This window comes from Salmo trutta, chromosome 32, assembly GCF_901001165.1.
Source record: "Salmo trutta chromosome 32, fSalTru1.1, whole genome shotgun sequence".
Lineage (NCBI taxonomy): Eukaryota > Metazoa > Chordata > Actinopteri > Salmoniformes > Salmonidae > Salmo > Salmo trutta.
The window spans coordinates 44481439-44495691 of record NC_042988.1 but is presented as its reverse complement, the minus strand read 5'-3'; the positions used below and the strand labels follow the sequence as shown (position 1 = coordinate 44495691).

The following is a 14253-nucleotide window of genomic DNA, read 5'->3' as shown; positions in this document are numbered from 1 at the left end:
CTGACTTAACATGTAACTTCTATCCAGTTCTCCATTGGCGTCAGTTCAACTGTTTCAATTCAACTGTTTCAGTTTAACTGAGTTTACAGTTTAACTGAGTTTACAGTGATCTGCCGATACGGTATGGTGGCTTGGGAGGGACACTGGTCTATGGGACGTTGTGGGGTATTTAGGGCCGGGATTCAATCCATAGAGCGCTCTCGGCTATGCAGCTTTTAAAGGCCCATGTTACTCTTAGGAACAACTGTACTCTACATCTCTTGTCTGTCTGCCACACTCCCTTACCTACATTCCTATTTAATGGGTACTATTTTGGTATCTCTCTGTTTATTATTTGTGACACAGGTCATATGAAGATGTTTTTTGGAGGGTTTGTTTCTTATATTATGTTTTGCTCATTGTTTTGTGTAAATACTGATACTGTGGTGATGATATGAAACATTTGATTGGACAGGATAGAAGTGGTGTGGTGAATCTAAAGGATTTGATTGGACAGGAGAGAAAGAGGTGTGGTGAATCTAAAGGATTTGATTGGACAGGAGAGAAAGTGGTGTGGTAATTCTAATGGATTTGATTGGACAGGAGAGAAAGAGGTGTGGTGAATCTGAAGGATGGCTGCAGTGCCTTGTCAGAGAGCAGTTGTTGTTTTTTGACATGGTTTTGGTTCCAGTCTGCACCGTTTTAGTAAAAGTTGTACAAAACTAAACCGCGTGTCTCATCTCCTTCCTTTCATCCTCCTACATCGCCATTTAACCAAGGCTTTTATTCAAAGCAACTCACAGTGGTGAGCACCTGCATTTTTATACACATTTGACAACAATGGTTGTTGTGATGCAACTGATATTTATGTTAAGGTTTGTCTGCACGAAAATGTTTTGTCTCCCAACACTTTCTATGCAGATAAACTGCCACTCTTATCACGAATGTTGTGCCAAATGCGTTGTACCTCAGCTGTACAACTTGTTCTACGTGGCCTTATAGGGAGAACTTCAATTGCGTTTCCGTGATCCCTCGCGTCCTCAAAACCCATTGGATGAGAAGGTCAGAGGTCCCTCCTTTTTGGCCTTCTCATCCAACGGGTTTTGAGAAAGAGGAGAGGAGAAAGGAAATACAATTGTGATTCTCTCTGTGTCTGGGTCATTGTGAGTCACCACTCAGTCGTGTAACAGTGACAATCATTGGATGGTAAATCAATGGTGTTTATTAATGTGTAAAACAAGGTCTATCAGGATGCAGCTTACAGAACATTAGGCTACCAACAATATAAAACATCAGAGGCAGGAGATAAACAACACAAACATTATCACGTCATGGGTGGGTCTGTGTGTGTGTGTGTGTGTGTGTGTGTGTGTGTGTGTGTGTGTGTGTGTGTGTGTGTGTGTGTGTGTGTGTGTGTGTGTGTGTGTGTGTGTGTGTGCGTGCGTGCGCGTGCGTGCGTGCGTGCGTGTATGTACAAGATGCCTGTAAGTCATAGGCAGCTGTGTACCAGGTCAACACTAGGTATATACATGAGAGAGGGATGAGCCTTTAATGGACAACAGTGGGTGATGATCTAGTGATCTGGTCTAAAAACAGACAGCTGATCAGTAGTTGAAGAAGAGGCAGTCAGTCTGTGAAGACACGACAGGCTTTGAATGGGCAAACACACACATACATGGTTATCATAGGACCAGTTTCCCCAACACAGATTGAGCCTAGTCTTGGTCTACGAAACACTTTCAATGGAGAAGGCTTATAGGACGAAGTGGGCTTAATCTGTGTCCGGAAAGCGGCCCCCCTAGCATCACATTTACATGTTAACGTTAAACAGGAAGTTTGGGTCTCTAAGTTACAGTTAGGCACATCCAAAGCCGTACAACAGAGGAGGGTAAACTGGGCTAATCTAATCCTGTCTGCATCATTTCCTGTCTCTCTCCATAACATAGTATCATTGAGAGCTACTGGGAATTTTGCAACCCTAGACACTTTGGTGAGAGAGCACAGTTTGTATCCTCTTGTCTCTGACTCCGGTCATTCCTCCACGTGGCCTCTAGGTGGAGCCCTCTCTCCAAACAGCACAGCTCACCATCGGGGAAGGAGAGAGAAGGGAGAAATCCCTCTATACACAACACAGAAAGGCCCTTGGAGGTTAACTGGACTGTGTACGTATGGATGGACAAGTGTGTATGGATATGTATGTGTGTATCGACATTTACCGCAGGTGGAAAAGGTAACAAACAAAAAATCATTTTCTGGAAAAAATATATTTTCTTTTTTTTAAGTCAACATGCGTATTAAATGAAATGAAGCTTCTGAATATATTACAGGCCTATGCCTGTGTTATAGAAAGAGGTTCATAAGCCATACATAAGCTAGGCTATGGCTCTGCCAGTATTCATACAGTGTTAAAAAGGCTGCCGTCCTTTGAGAGATGGAGAAACGGGGCGGAATTCAAACAAAGCCACATTGCAGTATTCACACAGTAGCACACAGACCACCTGTCAAACTCATTTCACGGAGGGCAGAGTGTCTGCAGGTTTTTGCTCCACCCTTGTTCTTGCTGGAGGAATGAAGGTCACTAATTAGTAAGGATCTCCCTTCACCTGGTTGTCTAGGTTTTAATTGAATGGAAAAGAAAAAAACCCACAGAAACTGGACCCTCAGTGGAATGAGTTTGACAAATCTGATATAGACCATATCATTTCTGCTGTGGCCAAATAACACCCAGAATGGACCTGGGTGCTCTAGAATACAGGAGGCTGTAGCAGAATGGACCTGGGTACTGTAGAATACAGGAGGCTGTAGCAGAATGGACCTGGGTACTCTAGAATACAGGAGGCTGTAGCTGAATGGACCTGGGTACTCTAGAATACAGGAGGCTGCAGCTGAATGGACCTGGGTACTCTAGAATACAGGAGGCTGTAGCTGAATGGACCTGGGTACTCTAGAATACAGGAGGCTGCAGCTGAATGGACCTGGGTACTGTAGAATACAGGAGGCTGTAGCTGAATGGACCTGGGTACTCTAGAATACAGGAGGCTGCAGCTGAATGGACCTGGGTACTGTAGAATACAGGAGGCTGTAGCTGAATGGACCTGGGTACTCTAGAATACAGGAGGCTGTAGCTGAATGGACCTGGGTACTGTAGAATACAGGAGGCTGCAGCTGAATGGACCTGGGTACTGTAGAATACAGGAGGCTGTAGCTGAATGGACCTGGGTACTCTAGAATACAGGAGGCTGTAGCTGAATGGACCTGGGTACTCTAGAATACAGGAGGCTGTAGCAGAATGGACCTGGGTACTGTAGAATACAGGAGGCTGTAGCTGAATGGACCTGGGTACTGTAGAATACAGGAGGCTGTAGCAGAATGGACCTGGGTACTGTAGAATACAGGAGGCTGCAGCTGAATGGACCTGGGTACTGTAGAATACAGGAGGCTGTAGCTGTGTTAGCTACAGTATACTGTAAATCACTCTCAGGCAGGTGATTTCAGTTTTCTGAATTCCAGGGGTAGTATGAGTGTAAACAATGACACTTCATAAACATCGGTATTGCAGAAATAACATTGTCTGAGCACATAACACACCTCCTCTCTCTCCCCCTCTCTATTTTTATCTCTTCCTCTCTCTCTCCATCCCTCACTCTCCCCCTCTCTCTCTGTTTTTATCTCTCTCTCCATCTCTTACCCTACCCCTCTCTCCCTCTGTTTTCATTTCTCTCTCCATCCCTCACTCTCCCCCTTTCCATCCATCAATCTCCCCCTCTCTTTTTCTGTTTTTCTCTCCCCATCTCTCTCTGCTCTTCCAGCCCTGTGTGACCCTGCTTCCAGGAAATATAAACTCATTCTGAGAAAATATATTCATATATGAAGTTTAAATGCATTTCTTATCAATAATGTCTTTAGTAAAACTGAATAAAATGTTCAAAATCCAAGGTGTGGTGGCCAAAAAAAACATCTCTCTTTTGTTAAAAAAAAGCTCCTCTTTCTTTCTTTCGCTCTCTTTCTCGTGTTCCGATTGGGGGAAACAGTCGACCAACCATTTTGCAGTCAAAACAGGAAACAGGAAGCTGTGAGCAGGAAGCTGGAGCTGCTGCTGTGTGCGACGCACTCTGGGGTCCCCCTCAGAGGTGGCTCTCTGATTCGCTCCTGTCCGAGGTTCCATTGGTTCCGTTGGTTCCGTGGGTCCCGTTCTCCATTGGAAAGCAGGACAGGGCCAGACCGTGGACGGTCAGGTTACTCTCGTTCAGCCTCCTGACGCGGAATGTCTCATAGTGGATGTTGTGGGTCACGTCCTTCAGGTCCTGCAGGTGGGACCTTTACGGACACACAGACAAACACAAAAACACTAATGTATGTGCATGTTTATTTATGTAAATAGGTTCAAATATACAATGTTGTAGACAAAAACACAAACAACATCAGGGCAGATAGACAACTGAACAACAGATGATGAAGGATGGACAGCTGATATTTATTTATTTAACTAGGCAAGTTAGTTAAGAACAAATTCTTATTTTCAATGACAGCCTAGGAACAGTGGGTTAACTGCCTTGTTCAGGGGCAGAACAACAGATTTGTACCTTGTCAGCTTGGGGATTTGAACTTGCAACCTTTCAGTTACTAGTCCAACGCTCTAACCACTAGGCTACGCTGCCAACCCATATGATGTATGATGAAGGATAGACAAATGATATGATGAAGGATAGACAGCTGATATGATGAAGGATAGACAGCTGATATGATGAAGGATAGACAGCTGATATGATGAAGGATAGACAGCTGATATGATGAAGGATAGACAGCTGATATGATGAAGGATAGACAGCTGATATGATGAAGGATAGACAGCTGATATGATGAAGGATAGACAACTGATATGATGAAGGATAGACAGCTGATATGATGAAGGATAGACAGCTGATATGATGAAGAATAGACAGCTGATATGATGAAGGATAGACAACTGATATGATGAAGGATAGACAGCTGATATGATGAAGGATAGACAACTGATATGATGAAGGATAGACAGCTGATATGATGAAGGATAGACAGCTGATATGATGAAGGATAGACAGCTGATATGATGAAGGATAGACAACTGATATGATGAAGGATAGACAGCTGATATGATGAAGGATAGACAGCTGATATGATGAAGGAGAGACAGCTGATATGATGAAGGAGAAACAGCTGATATGATGAAGGATAGACAGCTGATATGATGGATGATGAAGGATAGACAGCTGATATGATGGATGATGATGGATAGACAGCTGATATGATGGGTGATGGATAGACAGCTGACATGATGGGTGATGGATAGACAGCTGACATGATGGGTGATGAAGGATAGACAGCTGATATGATGAAGGATAGACAGCTGATATGATGAAGGATAGACAGCTGATATGATGAAGGAGAAACAGCTGATATGATGAAGGATAGACAGCTGATATGATGGATGATGAAGGATAGACAGCTGATATGATGGATGATGATGGATAGACAGCTGATATGATGGGTGATGGATAGACAGCTGACATGATGGGTGATGGATAGACAGCTGACATGATGGGTGATGGATAGACAGCTGACATGATGGGTGATGAAGGATAGACAGCTGATATGATGAAGGATAGACAGCTGATATGATGAAGGATAGACAGCTGATATGATGGATGATGAAGGATAGACAGCTGATATGATGGATGATGAAAGATAGACAGCTGATATGATGGGTGATGAAGGATAGACAGCTGATATGATGGGTGATGGATAGACAGCTGACATGATGGGTGATGAAGGATAGACAGCTGATATGATGAAGGATAGACAGCTGATATGATGAAGGATAGACAGCTGATATGATGAAGGAGAGACAGCTGATATGATGGATGATGAAGGATAGACAGCTGATATGATGGATGATGAAGGATAGACAGCTGATATGATGGATGTTAGTGTGTTCTATTATGGCTGTAGTTAACAGCTTGGTTGTTGCCATGCATCATCAGGACAGGTACAGCGTAACTACTGTGTGGAAGTGTACTAGGAATCAGTGGTGGAAAAAGTACCCAACTGTCATACTTGAGTAAAAGTAAAGATACCTTCATAGAAAAGTCACCCAGTAAAATACTACTTGAGTAAAAGTAAAGATACCTTCATAGAAAATGACTCTAGTAAAAGTCACTCAGTAAAATACTGCTTGAGTAAAAGTCTAAAAGTATTTGGTTTAAAATATACTTAAGTATCAAAAGAAAAGTATAAATAATTTCAAATTCCTTATATTTAGAAAACCAGATGGCACCATTTTCTTGTTTTTTTTATTTAAAGAAAGCAGGGACACTCCAAACACTCAGACATCATTTACAAACAAAGCATGTGTGTTTAGTGAGTCCGCCAGATCAGAGGCAGTAGGGATGACCAGGGATGCTTTCTTGATAAGTGTGTGAATTGGAAGAGGTGAAAGGTAGAGAGAGAGAGATGGTAGAGGTGAAAGGTAGAGAGAGAGATGGTAGAGGTGAAAGGTAGAGAGAGAGATGGTAGAGGTGAAAGGTAGAGAGAGAGATGGTAGAGGTGAAAGGTAGAGAGAGAGATGGTAGAGGTGAAAGGTAGAGAGAGTGATGGTAGAGGTGAAAGGTAGAGAGAGAGATGGTAGAGGTGAAAGGTAGAGAGAGAGATGGTAGAGGTGAAAGGTAGAGAGAGATGGTAGAGGTGAAAGGTAGAGAGAGAGAGATGGAAGAGGTGAAAGGTAGAGAGAGATGGAGAGTGAGGTAAGAGGATTGAAAGGTAGAGAGGAGAGATGGTAGAGGTGAAAGGTAGAGAGAGAGATGGGTAGAGGTGAAAGGTAGAGGAGAGAGAGATGGTAGAGGTGAAAGGTAGAGAGAGAGATGGTAGAGGTGAAAGGTAGAGAGAGAGAGATGGAAGAGGTGAAAGGTAGAGAGATGGTAGAGGTGAAAGGTAGAGAGAGAGAGATGGTAGAGGTGAAAGGTAGAGAGAGAGAGATGGAAGAGGTGAAAGGTAGAGAGAGAGATGGTAGAGGTGAAAGGTAGAGAGAGAGATGGTAGAGGTGAAAGGTAGAGAGAGAGAGATGGTAGAGGTGAAAGGTAGAGAGAGAGAGAGGTAGAGAGAGAGATGGAAGAGGTGAAAGGTAGAGGGGAGAGAGATGGTAGATGTGAAAGGTAGAGAGAGAGATGGTAGAGGTGAAAGGTAGAGAGAGAGAGATGGTAGAGGTGAAAGGTAGAGAGAGAGATGGTAGAGGTGAAAGGTAGAGGGAGAGAGAGATGGTAGAGGTAAAAGGTAGAGAGAGAGATGGTAGAGGTGAAAGGTAGAGAGAGAGAGATGGTAGAGGTGAAAGGTAGAGAGAGAGAGATGGAAGAGGTGAAAGGTAGAGAGAGAGAGATGGTAGAGGTGAAAGGTAGAGAGAGAGAGATGGTAGAGGTGAAAGGTAGAGAGAGAGAGATGGTAGAGGTGAAAGGTAGAGAGAGAGATGGTAGAGGTGAAAGGTAGAGAGATGGTAGAGGTGAAAGGTAGAGAGAGAGAGATGGTAGAGGTGAAAGGTAGAGAGAGAGAGATGGTAGAGGTGAAAGGTAGAGAGAGAGAGATGGTAGAGGTGAAAGGTAGAGAGAGAGATGGAAGAGGTGAAAGGTAGAGGGAGAGAGAGATGGTAGAGGTGAAAGGTAGAGAGAGAGAGATGGTAGAGGTGAAAGGTAGAGAGAGAGAGATGGTAGAGGTGAAAGGTAGAGAGAGAGAGAGAGATGGTAGAGGTGAAAGGTAGAGAGAGAGAGATGGTAGAGGTGAAAGGTAGAGAGAGAGATGGTAGAGGTGAAAGGTAGAGAGAGAGAGATGGTAGAGGTGAAAGGTAGAGAGAGAGAGGGGTAGAGGTGAAAGGAGTAGAGAGATGGTAGAGGTGAAAGGTAGAGAGAGAGATGGTAGAGGTGAAAGGTAGAGGGAGAGAGATGGTAGAGGTGAAAGGTAGAGAGAGAGAAGGTAGAGGTGAAAGGTAGAGAGAGAGAGCGATGGTAGAGGTGAAAGGTAGAGAGAGAGAGATGGTAGAGGTGAAAGGTAGAGAGAGAGAGATGGTAGAGGTGAAAGGTAGAGAGAGAGATGGAAGAGGTGAAAGGTAGAGAGAGAGAGAGAGATGGTAGAGGTGAAAGGTAGAGAGAGAGAGAGAGATGGTAGAGGTGAAAGGTAGAGAGAGAGATGGTAGAGGTGAAAGGTAGAGAGATGGTAGAGGTGAAAGGTAGAGAGAGAGAGATGGTAGAGGTGAAAGGTAGAGAGAGAGATGGAAGAGGTGAAAGGTAGAGAGAGAGAGAGAGATGGTAGAGGTGAAAGGTAGAGAGAGAGAGAGAGATGGAAGAGGTGAAAGGTAGAGAGATGGTAGAGGTGAAAGGTAGAGAGAGATGGTAGAGGTGAAAGGTAGAGAGAGAGATATGGAAGAGGTGAAAGGTAGAGAGAGAGAGATGGTAGAGGTGAAAGGTAGAGAGAGAGAGATGGTAGAGGTGAAAGGTAGAGAGAGAGAGATGGTAGAGGTGAAAGGTAGAGAGAGAGATGGTAGAGGTGAAAGGTAGAGAGAGATGGTAGAGGTGAAAGGTAGAGAGAGAGATGGAAGAGGTGAAAGGTAGAGAGAGAGAGATGGTAGAGGTGAAAGGTAGAGAGAGAGAGATGGAAGAGGTGAAAGGTAGAGAGAGAGAGATGGTAGAGGTGAAAGGTAGAGAGGGATGGTAGAGGTGAAAGGTAGAGTGAGAGATGGTAGAGGTGAAAGGTAGAGAGAGAGATGGTAGAGGTGAAAGGTAGAGAGAGATGGTAGAGGTGAAAGGTAGAGAGAGATGGTAGAGGTGAAAGGTAGAGAGAGAGATGGTAGGGGTGAAAGGTAGAGAGAGAGAGATGGTAGAGGTGAAAGGTAGAGAGAGAGATGGTAGAGGTGAAAAGGTAGAGAGAGAGAGATGGTAGAGGTGAAAGGTAGAGAGAGAGATGGTAGAGGTGAAAGGTAGAGAGAGAGAGATGGTAGAGGTGAAAGGTAGAGAGAGAGAGAGAGATGGTAGAGGTGAAAGGTAGAGAGAGAGATGGTAGAGGTGAAAGGTAGAGAGAGAGATGGTAGAGGTGAAAGGTAGAGAGAGAGAGATGGTAGAGGTGAAAGGTAGAGAGAGAGATGGTAGAGGTGAAAGGTAGAGAGAGAGATGGTAGAGGTGAAAGGTAGAGAGAGAGATGGTAGAGGTGAAAGGTAGAGGGAGAGAGATGGTAGAGGTGAAAGGTAGAGAGAGTAATGGAAGAGCTCCAGGCTGGATTCCAACCCATGCTGTCAGTGGAACATTGTACATGTGCTCCAGAGCAGAGGCTTGGACCTCTAAACCACCCCAGGCAGCATGTGTGTGTACATGCATGCGATGTTGAGTGGTTGTACGTGTAACTGGAACTCACCTAATCAGCAGATCTCTCAAGTTGGTAAACTCACAATGCGCCACGTTTTCAACTATGGACAGACAGAATAGAACAGATTGACTAAAACAGGTTAAAACCAGTTATTACATCACATCCATGGAACACCAACTCTCTCTCTCTCTCTCTCTCTCTCTCTCTCTCTCTCTCTCTCTCTCTCTCTCTCTCTCTCTCTCTCTCTCTCTCTCTCTCAATTCAATGTCCATTTAAGGGATTTATTGTTATGGGAAACATATGTTTATATTGCCAAAGCAAGTGAAATAAATAATAAACAAAAGTGAAAAAAACATAAAAAATGTACAGTAAACGTTACACTCCAAAAGAATAAAGACTTTTCAAATCTCTCTCTCGTAATACATGTATGCTTCCTGCTCTGCAACTTCCTCATTACTAACACTAGAGGGCAGTTGAGCACATGACTCCAGAATGAAACTGCATAGGGATATTTAGGTTTTATTTAACCTTTATTTAACTAGGCCTGTCAGTTAAGAACAAATTCTTATTTAATAATGACGGCCTACCCCGGCCAAACCCTCTCCTAACCCGGACGACGCTGGGCCAATTGTGCGCCGCCCTATGGGACTCCCGATCACGGCCGGTTGTGATACAGCCCAGGATCAAACCGGGGTCTGTAGTGACGCCTCTAGCACTGCGGTGCAGTGCCTTAGACCGCTGCCCCACTCAGGATCCCTATATGTGTTTTATTTTATGTACAACAGTGCTGCATATACCAGCTTCATATTCATATTATTATTACTACTACTCATTATGCATATTATTAGGTGTTCAGAAACTAAACAAAATAATCCCAATCAATTTCCACTCTATGGTTGAGGTTGATGTATGTATAAAATATGGCAAATAAACTCAAAACATGAAACACCTAATCCATAATAATGTAAACACACTGACCCTCTATGATAATGTATTGATCATGTAAACACACTGACCCTCTATGATAATGTATTGATCATGTAAACACACTCACCCTCTATGATAATGTATTGCTCATGTAAACACACTCTCCCTCTATGATAATGCATTGATCATGTAAACACACTCACCCTCTATGATAATGTATTGCTCATGTAAACACACTCACCCTCTATGATAATGTATTGATCATGTAAACACACTCTCCCTCTATGATAATGTATTTATCATGTCAACACACTCACCCTCTATGATAATGTATTGATCATGTAAACACACTCTCCCTCTATGATAATGTATTGATCATGTAAATACACTCACCCTCTATGATAATGTATTGATCATGTAAATACACTCACCCTCTATGATAATGTATTGATCATGTAAATACACTCACCCTCTATGATAATGTATTGATCATGTAAATACACTCACCCTCTATGATAATGTATTGCTCATGTAAACACACTCACCCTCTATGATAATGTATTGATCATGTAAACACACTCACCCTCTATGATGCCCCATTTGGTTTTCCTGCCCAGGACCTTGTTCCCGTTTACCTGGTGTTCCTTGTCTGTCCCCACCACCGCAAACGGAATGTTTTCCTGCACACAGAATACCAGGAGAGGGTGAAGGTAAGAGAGGAGTTCCAGGAGAGGACCAGACAGGGGAAATGTAAGAGAGGGGTTCCAGGAGAGGACCAGACAGGGGAAAGGTAAGAGAGGAGTTCCAGGAGAGGACCAGACAGGCGAAAGGTAGGAGAGGAGTTCCAGGAGAGGACCAGACAGGCGAAAGGTAAGAGAGGAGTTCCAGGAGTGGACCAGACAGGGGAAAGGTAAGAGAGGAGTTCCAGGAGAGGACCAGACAGGGGAAAGGTAAGAGAGGAGTTCCAGGAGAGGACCAGACAGGGGAAAGGTAAGAGAGGAGTTCCAGGAGAGGACCAGACAGGGAAAGGCAGGAGAGGAGTTCCAGGAGAGGACCAGACAGGAGAAAGGTAAGAGAGGAGTTCCAGGAGAGGACCAGACAGGCGAAAGGCAGGAGAGGAATACCAGGAGAGGACCAGACAGGCGAAAGGTAAGAGAGGAGTTCCAGGAGAGGACCAGACAGGGGAAAGGCAGGAGAGGAATACCAGGAGAGGACCAGACAGGTGAAAGGTAAGAGAGGAGTTCCAGGAGAGGACCAGACAGGGGAAAGGTAAGAGAGGAGTTCCAGGAGAGGACCAGACAGGGAAAGGCAGGAGAGGAGTTCCAGGAGAGGACCAGACAGGAGAAAGGTAAGAGAGGAGTTCCAGGAGAGGACCAGACAGGCGAAAGGCAGGAGAGGAATACCAGGAGAGGACCAGACAGGGGAAAGGCAGGAGAGGAGTTCCAGGAGAGGACCAGACAGGGGAAAGGTAAGAGAGGAGTACCAGGAGAGGACCAGACAGGGGAAAGGCAGGAGAGGAGTTGACACCAAACCCTGGTTCCAGATCTATACTGTTATGTGCTTTGGCCAGTGAGTTCCTTTGACTATCGCTGCCAAACTGCTTACAAGTGTTACTTGTAAAATGTGTGTGTGTGTGTGTGTGTGTGTGTGTGTGTGTGTGTGTGTGTGTGTGTGTGTGTGTGTGTGTGTGTGTGTGTGTGTGTGTGTGTGTGCGTGCGTGCGTGTGCGTGTGCGTGCGCGTGCGCGTGCCACGCGTGCGTGCGCACGTGCGTGTGTGTGTGTCTCACCCTGATCTTGTCGTTGAGTATCCTGTCCTCTGGATCTTCGTCGTACTCAGTCTGAGGGTATACTCGGATCCCATTGGCCTTCAGGTCCTGTCTTACCTGCACAGGGGTCAGATGGCAGGGGTTACAGGGGTCATTCAGAGGTCATGAGGTCAACATGTTGACACAGATGTTTACATGCTACTATTGTGTACGAGTGTCAGTTATGTGTTTACACATGACCCTGTTCCTGGAGAACCACCCTCCTGTAGGTTTACACAGGGCTCTGTGACCCTGTTCCTGGAGAACCACCGTCCTGTAGGTTTACACAGGGCTCTATGACCCTGTTCCTGGAGAGCTACCCTCCTGTAGGTTTACACAGGGCTCTATAACCCTGTTCCTGGAGAGCTACCCTCCTGTAGGTTTACACAGGGCTCTATGACCCTGTTCCTGGAGAGATACCCTCCTGTAGGTTTACACAGGGCTCTATAACCCTGTTCCTGGAGAGAAACCCTCCTGTAGGTTTACACAGGGCTCTATGACCCTGTTCCTGGAGAGCTACCCTCCTGTAGGTTTACATAGGGCTCTATAACCCTGTTCCTGGAGAGATACCCTCCTGTAGGTTTACACCGAGCTCTATAACCCTGTTCCTGGAGAGATACCCTCCTATAGGTTTACACCGAGCTCTATAACCCTGTTCCTGGAGAGATACCCTCCTGTAGGTTTACACAGGGCTCTATAACCCTGTTCCTGGAGAGATACCCTCCTGTAGGTTTACACAGGGCTCTATAACCCTGTTCCTGGAGAACTACTCTCCTGTAGGTAGATCCCAGGTAGATCTCCAAAACAGGAACAGGGTTGGAGAGCCCTGGTATAAACCTATAGGAGGGTAGGTAGATCTTCAGAACAGGAACAGGGTTGTAGAGCCCTGGTGTAAACCTACAGGAGGGTAGGTAGATCTCCAGAACAGGAACAAGGTTGGAGAGCCCTGGTGTAAACCTACAGGAGGGTAGGTAGATCTCCAGAAAAGGAACAAGGTTGGAGAGCCCTGGTGTAAACCTACAGGAGGGTAGATAGATCTCCAGAACAGGAACAGGGTTGTAGAGCCCTGGTGTAAACCTACAGGAGGGTAGGTAAATCTCCAGAACAGGAACAGGGTTGTAGAGCCCTGGTGTAAACCTACAGGAGGGTAGGTAAATCTCCAGAACAGGAACAGGGTTGGAGAGCCCTGGTGTAAACCTACAGGAGGGTAGGTAGATCTCCAGAACAGAAACAGGGTTGGAGAGCCCTGGTGTAAACCTACAGGAGGGTAGGTAGATCTCCAGAACAGGAACAGGGTTGTAGAGCCCTGGTGTAAACCTACAGGAGGGTAGGTAGATCTCCAGAACAGGAACAGGGTTGTAGAGCCCTGGTGTAAACCTACAGGAGGGTAGGTAGATCTCCAGAACAGGAACAGGGTTGGAGAGCCCTGGTGTAAACCTACAGGAGGGTAGGTAGATCTCCAGAACAGGAACAGGGTTGGAGAGCCCTGGTGTAAACCTACAGGAGGGTAGGTCGATCTCCAGAACAGGAACAGGGTTGTAGAGCCCTGGTGTAAACCTACAGGAGGGTAGGTAGATCTCCAGAACAGGAACAGGGTTGGAGAGCCCTGGTGTAAACCTACAGGAGGGTAGGTAGATCTCCAGAACAGGAACAGGGTTGGAGAGCCCTGGTGTAAACCTACTATAGTGTATGAGTGATAGATATGTTATAACCTAATGAATCTTCCATGGTCCTAGTCTCTAGACTCTCTCCCCCAGACTATCATCCCTACTCTCCTTTAAGAGACGGATTAGTTTACATCCAGACTTGGACACTTGCCATGACCATCTCTCTCCCCACTCTTCCCCCCCTCTCTCTCTCTCTCTCCCTCTCCCAGCGCTCTTCCCCCCCCTCTCTCTCTCCCTCTCTCCCTCTTTCCCCCTCTCGTCTCTCTCCTCTCCCCCTCTTCCCCCCGGCCTCTCTCTCCTCCCTCTCCCCTCTCTCGTCTCTGTCCCTCTTTCCCCCTCCCTCTCTTCTCCCTCTCCCCCTCTTTCCCCCCTCTCTCTCTCTCTCTTCTTCTCCCTGTCTCGCGCCCCCACGCCCCCCCTCTCATTCTGTCGCCTCTCTCCATCTTTCGTCCCCTCCTCTCTCTCTCCTTCCTTCTCCCCCTCTTCCCCCTCTCTCT

The 14253-nt window shown here is 45.7% G+C and overlaps 1 protein-coding gene across 1 annotated transcript in view; it reads right to left on the bottom strand.

Moving 5' to 3' along the window:
* Positions 1–1178: 1178 nt before the first annotated feature.
* The window catches only part of LOC115171990 (septin-9), a gene marked incomplete in the record, with an annotated part of 212274 nt that continues 199199 nt past the window's right edge, over positions 1179–14253 (bottom strand). The window contains 4 exon segments of the mRNA XM_029729239.1: positions 1179–4296; positions 9406–9457; positions 10868–10964; positions 12072–12167. Of these exon segments, the coding sequence (XP_029585099.1) occupies positions 4104–4296; positions 9406–9457; positions 10868–10964; positions 12072–12167 (438 nt within the window).